Source organism: Haliotis rubra, unplaced genomic scaffold (genome assembly GCF_003918875.1).
Source record: "Haliotis rubra isolate DU_JTF1 unplaced genomic scaffold, ASM391887v1 Scf301, whole genome shotgun sequence".
NCBI lineage: Eukaryota > Metazoa > Mollusca > Gastropoda > Lepetellida > Haliotidae > Haliotis > Haliotis rubra.
The window spans coordinates 191,146-204,253 of NW_025766971.1; the positions used below are offsets into that span (position 1 = coordinate 191,146).

The window sequence follows — 13,108 nt, forward strand, 5'->3', positions numbered from 1 at the left end:
TAGAGAGAGATAGAGAGAGAGAGAGAGAGAGAGAGAGAGAGAGAGAGAGAGAGAGAGAGAGAGAGAGAGAGAGAGAGAGAGAGAGAGAGAGAGAAACGTCGATATATTATTGCAATACTCTTGAACGCCACGTTAAACCCCATGTTACCGATTCGAGGGATCGTGAGTCAGTAGGGGCGGTTCCGATTGTCCAACACAACAACCACGCGTTGAGCTGTATTTATTAATCATATTAAAGAGGATGTAAAACATCATCCAAACAAATCTCACAAGAAACCTAATATATAAACACGCCATGCGTGCAATGATCGCCCAATAACACAACAAGAGGGTACGGCTTTGCATACAAATAAGAAGACATCTTGTCGGATCCTGGGTCTACTTGTTAACACTCGTATCTCTCGTACGCTGGGGGCGGTGGGGTAGCCTAGTCCGTAAAGCGTTCACTCGCCACGCCAAACACTCGCGTTCGATTCCCCATATGCGTACAATTTTGAAGCCCATTTCCGTGCATATAATTGTGAAGCCCATTTATGGTGTCCCCCGCCGTGATATTGCTGGAATATTGTTAAAAGTAACGACTCACTCATTCACTCACTCACTCGTACGCTGTCACAGCTAGGCTTGATTGGTGTGGCACTAAGATTCTTCCAGCCTGGCTCCCGGGGTCTGCTGCGCTTGTCCACCACCGTGATATTGCTGGAAAATTGCTGAAAACGGCGTAAAACCATACTCATTCACTGAGCTCAGTAATGAGGAGATCCACCCCAGACACGCCAGGCATACTGAGGGCAGTGTGCTCAACATCAAAATCTTCGTGGGCTGCCTCTAAACTTTGGATCCCGCTCCATACATCCATGCACACCCATGGGCATTTGGTATATTTTGGGGCAACATAAGTGCATACAAAAGTCGAACTAATTAAAATGACATACAGTATACCATTCTAACGAATTAAACATAAAATATGACAAAATGTTGTTTTTATTTTTTTAAAGCATTTTTTATTGTTTCCAAATATACAAGCATGACATACACATCAGATACAACATTGATATTTATATACATGTGTATTACATATCACATTTCAAAGTAAGAGAAAATCATTTTGGATCAAATATTGGGAATAAAGGAAACCAACAAAATCATTGTTTCTTTTTGATATACATTTTTCAATTATGAATATATCTTTTAAAATCTTTGTACAAATTTTTAATTTCGAATTTTTTTTTTCAATGTGCAAATATAATGTGTCTTTTAGCGGAAACAATTATATGATAATGTTGAGGGTTAGTACTTGGAGTACCAATCTAAACATGAAAATGTGTTAATTGCCATTACTGTATGCTTTGATTAATCAAATTATGAAAAATGTTATCGTGTCATAATGTGACATTATGCGTACAACGCAAGAAAAACCGTTATCAAAGACATCTAACTATAAAGTTACGAATATATATTGTAAATGTGAATGTAAACCAGAAAACAACCAGTGTCATCTTTAAAACATGACCCAAAACGATTCCTTTGGGCTTCAAAAAGTAAAAAGTAAATAAAATAGAAATAAAAATAAAAACCTCTTAAAAACAAGAGCAAAATGTAAACGTCACGCCAATTTTATCAGGGTTTCACTGCGTCTGGGGTGAAACTCCCATCCACGTGGTGTTGAAGAGGGTTGTGAAAACTAGAAGCCATGACGTAATAAAGGTGCTAAAAAAGTTGTGAGAAACAGCCCAACCGACGATAAAGGTTTTACAAATTTACCACTTTGGAAGAACCCAAGATTACGGACATGCCGCACGCAAACAAAGAATACTGATATGGAGTGAGTGAGTGATTGAGTGAGTGATTGATTGATTGAGTGAGTGAGTGAGTGAGTGAGTGAGTGAGTGAGTGAGTGAGTGAGTGAGTGAGTCAGTGAGTCAGTGAGTCAGTGAGTGAGTCAGTCAGTGAGTCAGTCAGTGAGTAATATTTTAGTAATATTCCAGCAATATCACGATGGGGGACACCAGAAATGGGCTTTACACATTGTACCCATGTGGGGAATCGAACCCGGGTCTTCGGCGTGACGAGCGGACGCTTAAACGACTAGGCTACCCCACCGCTCCCATGAATAATCTCAGACACCCCATGAATAATCTCTCCACCCGATTCCATTATACGATCTGTGTGAGATATTGGTGACTTGTTCTTACCCGAAGTCCCTATGGAAGCCTAACTCTACTAACCATAGCGATATATACGCCTCCATGATCACTGATATGTCTTTAAATCTAACATTATAAATGTACATGTCGATAATAGATGTGTTTTTAATAGATTTTCTTCATTTATATTATAATAATTACTTCCCGTTTTCTCAACCCACATACAAGAATTTCCAGGAACATAGGTTTTACGAAAGAAAATATGGTATATGTAGATAATAGATGTGGTTTGTTTTGAGATTTTTTCATTTGTATTACAATCATGACCTCACGCTTTCTCAACCCACATAAAAGAATTTGCAGTCAAATATGTTTCACGATAGAAAAAGGTATCCCAAATCATATTTGTGATCCATATTTAGCCACGATAAACCATTGCGCACAGTAGTACACATACAGCAGACACGATGATATCATTCCTCTTGACACCAGCGCCAGAACCAACTAAATCTTGCATCAGAGACTGTATCTCGCCAGGCTGAAGGGGAGACACGCTGGGGAGCTCTAGTTTGTGTTGGTTTCTCGTAACGGCCAGTAACTGGGTAATGGCAGTTGCAAGGCCAGCGCCAGAGGTGCCCAAACCCAGTAGGCCTGGCAGTAACGATGTCAGAGACTTTCTTGCTGAAACTGACCCTTTTGAAACGGATCTGAATAGGCTGGACAATTTGTTCTGAACCTTTACTTTGTTGGCGCTGTTTCGGAATTTGGATAGAAACAGCTTGCTTGCATCAGTTACTTTCTTGTTTAGTGAAGTTCCTGGAGTGTTTTGAATGTTTTGAGTCTTGAATGTCTTTAATCCTTTTCTGGGTAGAAATCCTTTAGGACTTCGGATGACTCGATGAAAAGGCATTCTGCTGTGGTCATCTGGCCCGATGTGCGGTTGTCTGACGTCATAAGGAGATGAGATGATGACGTCATTAGACTGTGATATAGTATTTGCTCCTGTTCCCGGGGTGGACAGCAAGCAATAGACAGTCAGGAGCAATAGGCAGCGAAGGATCATCATGATTGCTGAAATAATTACGTGTCCAAACAGAAAGTGAAGCCACAAATGCATTGGAACAACACTGTAAACAACACAATTGCAAGGGAGTAATGCCAATGTTTCTTTCAATAATTTGTTATGTAAAAGACAGAATGGAATAAAATAATGCGCATAAAGCACACACAGAGTTTGTTTGTCATGTAACAGAAAATTAACGGAACAGTTGTTAATTGTAATTATGCATCTGTGTGTAAAAACTAATCTGTGGCTGAATAATTTTGTATACAGCTTGAAATTATAGAAACTATCTTGTGATTGTTGTTATATATACAGTATTTTGTACAATTCTGTTTTGCCGTTATGGGGAAGAGAAACATGAAATGAATAGACAATAACAATTAATGAATAAATAAATGAATGGAGTGAGTCAATTAATTAATTAATTAGTTAACCAACCAACCAACCAACCAATCAATCAATCAATCAATCAATCAGTCAATCAATCAACGACCGAACGAACAAAATCTTAGGAAATGCATTCAATAAAGACCTCAAAAGAGCCCTACCTTTGTGACAGACGAAGCTTCGTGTGTGCGAGATTATCTGAAGCGTATCGTGAAGACTGGCCGTCGCTACATCTATGCCCCTACTTAAAGGCAAATTTAGAGTGCGTCATTAAGGAAATATTTCAGTCATAGTAGTTATATTGAGCACTAGTGTAACCATCGCGTGTATTTCCCTGTGAAAAACAAATACAACCAGAAATATCGATGACCACTTTGTGACTTTCATATTGTGAAATATGGGATTATCTTTCGGAACTATCTATCCTGTAAAATAACTTTTTAACATTCGTGATTCATTTCACCACGTATATATTAAAAACGGTTTTACGATCGCCAAAAAAATTAAATGTCCGAAAATAGAAAACATTTAAATACTGGATTTAATATATATATATATCAATATATATATATCAATTTCCTCTGAAGCAATGTAAAAGTAAGGCGCAAAACTCAACTATAAAACTGTGAAATACATCACCAACGAATAATCGTTTTGGTTTGGCTCATCTTCAGTTTCATCAAATATACGTGTATACTTTCTTTTGTCCGCCAGTATAGAAAGTCATGTCACATTGTTCATAGTAATGGCTGCAACCATTAAGTTAAACCTATTCCATATAAGATACCGTAGACAGCAATGTCATTATTACAAAAATATACTATTCCAAAAAAGAAACGCATAACCCAGAAATCTGTTGCGAAAATGTTGTATTTTCAAACATGTATAACTCGTCCACAAATAGACTTTAAGAAATGATTTTTACATCAGTTTAGAAGAAGGTAATGTCTATACAACCAAGTGGATAATTTTAGATAACGGAGACGTTGAGCGCGATGGTGACCACGTAGCATAGTCCCGACGTCGGGTCTCCTGCCTCTCAGTCCAATCTCTCTCAAACTGTTCCGTACAGTTTGACCGGATATTGTCCGAAGTCCAGGTACCTTGGCTGCTGTGCAACCACCCTTGGCAGTACGATCACGCAAATGTAGTACCCGGATGTACCGATCTTGGGCTGCAGTGGTGACTCGAGGTCTGCCTGTACGGGGACGGTCATTTGTTATACCTGTTTGGTTGTAACGAGCTGCAAGCCGTGATATCGTGTAAGACTTACATTCAGACGCCCGGCAACAGAAAATTGGTAATCTCGAACGTGCATTCTTTCAATGGCGATGTTCCGTGTCGCAGCGTCAAGACTTGGCGTAGTGATTTGAGCTTGACACTCCTTCAAAACGGATGCCAATCTCCGAAAGTAATCTGGATTTTTATAGCCAGACAGTCCATGATCTTTGCTGCACAATTTCAACTGGAAGGTGATTTCTGTTGCGTTGTGGCGATGCCTTTTTAATTCTGGTAAGAAATCTCATAAAAAAACAACATTTTCAGGTAAAGTCGAATTTTCACTAATGTGCAATTGTGTAAAATCATGTTATCAACACTTTTGTGTACATATTGTGACGACTGTTTGAACACAATAGGTAATAGATTTTAAAAAATACAAAACGCATATGCGTTTCTTTTTTTGGATAGTATATGCACTGCAAAAGTTTATGATGAAATGCATGAAATATATATATATATATGATTACTGGTTTTGATGACATACTGATGTAGACATGAACTTTTTCGAGGCATAGAAGCACTAGACTAACATCTAGTCTCTGAAATGAGCATACATGTATATGTATTTATCATCCAAAACTGTGTTCCACAGGAGATATCGCTTGTGTGAGATCAAACGATATCTCCTAGGAGATATCGTTTTGACAGTAGATTTTGTACAATGCCCTGACAATGCTATGACGTCATGTACTTGATGACGTCACAATGCTATGACATCGCTGCACTACAAGTCTAATGGCAGTACCATGTTCAGAGATGTACATTTTTCATTGAAAATTAACAAAGAGTGATTTTGGATGATAAATAGAATCTCACCCTCGTGTCTTCTGATATCAAATATATCAACACTCGTTGATAAAGTAAAAATATCCTCGGCAAGCCTCGGATATTTGTAACTTTATCAACTTGTGTTGATATAATTGATATCAGAAGACACTTGGGTGAGATTCTCTATATATTTTACAGAAATGACGGTTCATAAATAATATTTATTAAAAGTAATGAAAAGAAGCCCAGAGACTTTTCAGAACTGAAACTATGGAAATCTAGCCTTGCCACATATTCTAGACTTGCATGGGCTTTCTTGCTTATATTTGTTTCAGGGTCTGTACTACAGATTAATCGGGCTCATGATAACGAAGATATTATTATTTTTTATAAATAATAATATCTTCGTTATCATGAGCCCGATTAATCTGTGGGTGGGATTCTCTATATATTTTACAGAAATGACGGTTCATAAATAATATTTATTAAAAGTAATGAAAAGAAGCCCAGAGACTTTTCAGAACTGAAACTATGGAAATCTAGCCTTGCCACATATTCTAGACTTGCATGGGCTTTCTTGCTTATATTTGTTTCAGGGTCTGTACGACAGATTAATCGGGCTCATGATAACGAAGATATTATTATTTTTTATTATTATTATAGGATATTTATATAGCGCACATATCCACGCACTAGTGCATGCTCAAGGCGCTGGTATTTCCCCCCCTCGATCATTGGATGTCAATCTCAACGGCACATCGCATTATCAATCTCAATTCCCTGGGGAGTATACAACTCTTGCAGCCACTAGGCGCACCGAGTTATTGTGGCTTTCTCATCCTAAAGAGGTACCCATTCACAGCTGGGTGGACTGGGACACATAGTCACAGTACTTTGTCCATGTTCACTGCACGTTGCTGTACCCGCAACTAGGTGTTTGCACGTATTCATGTGGCCACCATCTGATCAAATACCAACGGATTCGTGGGTTCTTTTAAGTGCACAGGGTTGTGTACTGTACACTAGGGGTTGTGACAACACTGAAAGAGTCTGCACAGAAAGTTGACTCCAAGGTTTTTACACCCAGTCACAGGTGGGCTCGATCCCGACACCTCAACCTCGCTGGATCACTAGCCTGGTCCCTTAGCCATCTCGCCCACCGCGCTGATTGGACACTGTTTTTTAAGTGCACATGTATTTTGTCACCAAACCAGGCATCATGATCGTTGCCCACAATTAGGGCATCATTTTTGTTTATGTGTTTCACGTAGCCCCCAAATTCTGAACGTGGGTTGGCCGGTCGGAAAAAAAAATAATAAAGACAATATTATCTGAATAATGTTCTTGCTTCTCATTTATTTCTCATTTATTGTAATTCTTATTTCAATTTCTCGCGTTGTTTGGACTTGTGGCAGCGACTGATTAATAGATTTTAGATATTACATTTTTATATGACGAGGCGGTACGTTTTCGGTTCGAGTCGGCAGTGTTGGAATGAAAAAAGACAATTTTTAGGGGAGGTCGGCAATAAAATTAAAATGGTCGGTCGGGCGATGAGAAACACAGAAAATATAAATGCTGCCCTTACACACAGTTTCAGCGTATAGTGTACACATATACCTTGTGGAAAGATATACCATACCCTGACAGTGTACATGAATGCGTCACGGATCTCTGATAACTCATTTGCTAGCAATGTCCACCAATGTTGTGTCGTTCATGGTCTGAGGTTATATCGTCATCATATTACAAATGGGAAACCTAACAGCCTGTTAGTTCATACATAGTTGATTATTTTCAGCATAGTGAAGCTATAGGATTGTAAATGTAATGCATTTTATGGTCCCCTTACTTCTTGACGAGTTTGACCCGTGAAGATCCGGGTAAGAATTGATCTTCAGTAACCCATGCTTGTCGTAAGAGGCGACTAACGGGATCGGGTGGTCAGGATTGCTGACTTGGCTGACTCATGTCATCGTATCCCAATTGAGCAGATCGATGCTCATGCTGTTGATCACTGGATTGTGTGGTCCAGACTCGATTATTAACAGAACGCCGCCATAAAGCTGGAATATTGCTGAGTGCGACGTAAAACTAAACTCACTCACTCTGGACGAGTTTACACTTTTACACTAAAAAGGTTTGATTTTAAATATGTCTTTGTAATCTTTGATGTTTTAGTCAGTGGAATAGCAATACTTGTGGCTGACAATGTCTCGCTAAAAAAACTAAAAGAACTGGTTGTACACGCACAGGAAGTCGCCTCTAATAGCAGGCGACAATGAAAAGTGTCATCGAGTGATTAATAATTTTACTAAATCAGATTTAAAATATATTTTTAACGAAAAGGTAGCATTTCCATGTATGTAGTATCGATAATTTTAGTTGCATGGAAATCGAGAACTAACAACTACATTTTCAAACAATCCTGCTTGATTATATTTGCCAAGGTGGATATGTATCTCTAACTCAATTTGTAGCTTGAAATTTAACAGACTGAACACTGAGATTCACATAATGTTGTATGTTTACTCATAATAAGAAATAATGGTGAGCGGTGATGATGATGACGGTTATGATGATGATGATGATGATGAGGAGGAGGAGGTTGGTAGTGGTGGTGTTGGAAATGATGATGGTATTATGGGTGGTGGTGGTGATGGTGATGTCGTACATGACACCGTCACTAACATCCCGATGAGACAGCTATTGTCGGTAGGGGCTGGGGGTTAAGTAGGGGTGAAATAGGTGTGACTCGACCGGAAAACGTGAATGCACCAATTCAATAAAAACGCAATTCTTCGGGAATCGACCGGAAAGTAAATGCACCTGAATGCAATCTTACACAATTACTAGGTGACATAATAGTGACTATTCTACTTTCTGTCATGACTAACAGGAAGTCAACCAATATTGACAGTCAAAATTATCGTATAAAGGCGAGGCAAATTGGACACCATTTCATACACAAAGAGAGAGAGTCACGGAGAGCTTCTCAGGTAAGTTTTTAAATGTAATGCGAGCATATTATATTACGATTTTAAACATATGAGTGAACTTGGTGTTATGCCTCTATGAGTGAATGAGTGAGTGAGTGTGGTTTTACTCTGCATTTAGCAATATTCCAGCAATATCACGGCGGGGGACACTAGAAATGGGTTTCACACGCTGTACCCTATGTGGGAAATCGAACCCGGGTCTTCAACGTGACGGGCGAACGCTTTACCACTAGGCGAACTCAATTTACATAGCACGGCGTGTCAGTTTAATGTGTATGTGTGTGTGTTGGGGAAGGAGACCTGGCGTTTACCACTGCGGTGAAACAGGGTTTGGTGCTGATAAACCTATCACAGCGGGGACACCAGAAATGGGTTTCACACGTTGTACTCATGTGGGAAATCGAACCTGGTCTTCAGCGTGACGGGCGAACCACAAGGCGAATTCGGCTACGTCACCCTCCCTACATTCCAGTTATATAGCACGGCGTGTCGGTTTAATGTGTGTTGGGGGCTGGCGTTTACCACTGCGGTGATACAGGGTTTGGTGATGATAAACCTAGAAATATAGTCTGGGCAAACCATTCGAACCCAAAATATTCTTGGGTGTCCCAGGGACGCAACTCTGCACACTGAATTGTGCCCTTTGACGACCCAATTACCCGTATCAGATACAGAAGTAGACTTATAAAAAAACGTTTCAAACGTTTCAAACGTTCCTCTGTGTTACATGGCACATTGGTCAAGTCCAGACGCTTTCTAAAGATTACTACAAAAATATATAGATTGATAGAAAATTTAAGTTCTAATTCTCAAAATTGGGAACTTGCTGATTGTTTTAAGAAACTTAAAGCCTCAAAGTATCATAAGTATTATAACTAAGCGTCAGATGTCAATATACCCATATGATCGCGTTTCTTTACCTTTGAGTATATCAAGATATTGTAAACGTATTATCCCTGTCAGTATCAGTATGGTCCTAATTCTTTACATCCCATTCAAAGATACTCGATAAAAAGGCTGTATAGTAATTCTATTCTTTAAAGAGGCGAGTCTAGATAACGGACATTCCACTTTGACGTCAGTCTGTTAGAGGGACAAGGACTTAATTATATTCATATATTGTTTAGAAATTATCATTTAAACTGTTAATTATTACGCAGAGACTTGTTCTAGTCTACCCATGAACTCTTGACGTAGGAGAGGGATGGGGGGTGGGGTGAGGGTCAGGACGGGTGATTTAGAGATCAAGAAGAAAAAAGATGAAAAAAGAAAAAGAAAAGAACCAAACAATAACAAATCAACCAAACAAACAACCTAGCCTTACTTCCATCTTTAATGTATTACAGAAAATGCGGACAATTACCCAAGTTCAGGTCCTAGTTGTCCTGTCGACACACTCAGTATGGGCAATGGCAGCGATCAGCCAACGAAATCAGCCCGTACAAGATCAAGTCAAGACCCAGGCTCCACTTAGCCAATCAGCATCCTCCTCTCTCAATGCTTATGCAGCGCATGTGCAGGAGCATCGCAGCTCTTACATGAAGTCCGCGATGACGTCAGAGAACAGAGAAGACCACGTGCAAGATTCTGACGTGATGAGCGAGGAGCCGAACAGTCATGATGGCAGGAGGCCAAAGAGAGCTTCTGTACTAGCTGCGGCAATACCAGTTGTAGGGGAATTTTTCCGTAATATTTTTCAGGGTTCGTCAAATACTCCCGACTGTATGACAGAGGCCCAGCTGGAAAGAAAATTTTATGAATACCAGCAAGCGCTGACATCAGGTGTGTCTTCAGTTTACCCTTTGCATTATAGAGATTTTAAAAAAATGATTCCTTTGTAATCACTGACGTTTTAGTCAACGGGACAGCAGTGCTTTTGTCTATCGATGTCTCGCTTAAGGAAAGCGTTTCAGGCGAATCTATACCGAAACGTCACATCACAACATAATAAAGACGTGAAATTGTCATCCTTAATGTATCATACCTTTATTTAGGTAATATTGCTATGTATGCAGTATCGAGAATTTGAAAAATGTTAAATGTACAAATCTGACTATTGCAAAATAATGAGATCCCTTGCATTCATTATGGCCATAGGATCACAGATATTTCAAGTGTAGTTTGTATGGTAATTCTTACTGATCAAGGGGGGAGTTATTGCGCATGCGTGAGTGAGTTTAGTTTTACCCCGCTTTTAGCAAAATTCCAGTAATATCACGGTTGGGGACACAAGAAATGGGTTTCACACATTGTACCCATGTGGGGAATCGAACCCGGGTCTTCGGTGTGACGAGCGAAAGCTTTAACCTCTAAGATACCAAACTGCCCTTAGTGTGTATGGACATAAACATGGTACAGTCGCTTTCCCCTTTGATTGTCTTAATGAAGGGGGGCGGTGGGGTAGCCTAGTGGTTAAAGCGTTGGCTCGTCCCGCCGAAGACCCGGGTTCGATTCCCCACATGGGCATAATGTGTTAAGCCCATTTCTGGTGTCCCCCCGCCGTGATATTGCTGGAATATTGCTAAAAGCGGCGTAAAACTAAACTCAGTCAGTCAGTCAGTCTTAATGAAGGAAGACAAGTATGGGACTTACGAGTTGTATAAGTGTCGGTTAAGGGATTCGAACTCCTGACACGGCTCCCAACCACCCTAGTTGTCTAGCGATTAAGGGTTACTGGTTGCGATTGTGTATTTTGTTTGTGTTATTTTCATAGTTTCACCTTTGTGTCATTCGCAGGTGCCAAGGAAATCCAGGGTTTGCCTGCAATCCTGATGTTTATAGGCGTCAGGATCCTGTACATGGTGTTGGGGCTCCAGATGTCATTCTAGAAGTGTATGCGAAGACAAAACTGGCTTAACAGTTCATTATACATATATAAAATATTTTGTTGTGGGTTATATATATTGTATACAGTATACGTACCAGTTACATATTTTCAATTATTTTGTAGACGTATTACAAACTAAAGTTGACCGCCTCCGTGGTGTAGAGGTTAGAGCGTCCGCCCGGAGAGCGGAAGGTCACGGGTTCGATCCCCGGCCGCGTCATACCAAAAGACGTTAAAATATGGTACTTGTTGGTCCCTGCCTAGCGTTCGGGATTAATGGGTACAACAAGGACTGGTCGGCTCGGAGTCAGTATAATGTGTCTGAGTGGGGTATTCATGCTTCACTGCGGCTTGGTATTTCACTTGGCTAGCACTATAAAACCAGCTTCAGTCTGGGCTAGTACAAGCTGCACATGCACATACACATGCATGCACGTCGTCATATGAGCAAAATATTCTCAAGCACGACGTTAACCCCAATTTCACCTCATCACACATACTATAGTTACATATTTTGTATACATAAGCTTTTATTATTTGTTTAAGTTTTTATTTATTAATTTTTTTATTTAAATTAATGTTTTGAGTTTAAACAGGTATTAACTGTTCCTGTATGAACAGGGGTCATCGGTGAAAAATTCAAAACGACCCAGAGAATACTTGAAAATACATTGTTTTAACTTTTTTATTTAGGTTCACTTTCGATAAAAAAATCTGCTTTTCCAACTGAAGCTGAAGAATATACCAGTCTTTATGCAAAATTAACACATGTCTTACAGCACACATATTGAAATATATCTGACACGGATTTTTGTACCTATATATGTCAAACGAAAAAAAATATAAAAAATCTGATAATTAGATAGCTGTTTGTTTTCTTTTCTGAGTTGTGATAGTAGTCGACTTCTATAGTGTTATTTAATCAAAGTGGAACAACATACAGAATGTCCGTGCAATGGAATACATATGGGTGAACATTAAATCGCTTTTCAATCTCCTCAAATCACTGTACAGAGTTGCGTCCCTTGATGGAATCATGATCTGTTGACTGTGGCTTTTAATCGTAGATTCCCACATGCTCAGTGAGAATAACTAAAGTACTGTCGGAAATGCTAGAAAAATGCTTTTTAGCCCTAATACTTTGATAAAGGTGATAAATGTACTATGTTGTCAATATATCAACTCGCCTATAGAGTACCTAATTTTTATTTCAATCGATTTAACATTCCCATGCATTTAAAAGGGCAGTTTACAGGATAGAATATGGTACCAAAACAACAACTACCCGTTATTTTTTTAAGTTTTTGGTATTTTCATCAGTAAAAACACATTTTAAGTCATATCTTAAAATTTATTCCCTCGGTCTACATTAGGTAGATGTTTCCTAAAGTGATATTTGTTATTTAAGTAACTGTAATACCTCTGAATTTTAAATAAGTCAAAAAGCATTTTTCTAGCATTTCCGACAGTACTTTAACCATAGCTTTAACTATATAAGTGCCAATGTGGTGGTATTACATCGCATTAGCCAACAAAGTATTTTTGTAATGCCCCGATTCGCACTTAATTCATTTTTAAGCAACATACCCATGCTCGGGGGATTCATTAGGGCCTTCTTTGGGCTGCATAACTGGCT

The 13,108-nt window shown here is 39.2% G+C and overlaps 1 protein-coding gene across 1 annotated transcript; it reads left to right on the forward strand.

Moving 5' to 3' along the window:
* Positions 1-8,631: 8,631 nt before the first annotated feature.
* Positions 8,632-11,533, forward strand: LOC124282737. Its single transcript, XM_046718759.1, has 3 exons — positions 8,632-8,645; positions 9,992-10,427; positions 11,382-11,533. Exons 2-3 carry the CDS (start codon positions 9,995-9,997, stop codon positions 11,471-11,473), a joined length of 525 nt encoding a protein of 174 aa, XP_046574715.1. The 5' UTR covers positions 8,632-8,645; positions 9,992-9,994; the 3' UTR covers positions 11,474-11,533.
* The last annotated feature ends 1,575 nt before the right edge of the window (positions 11,534-13,108 follow it).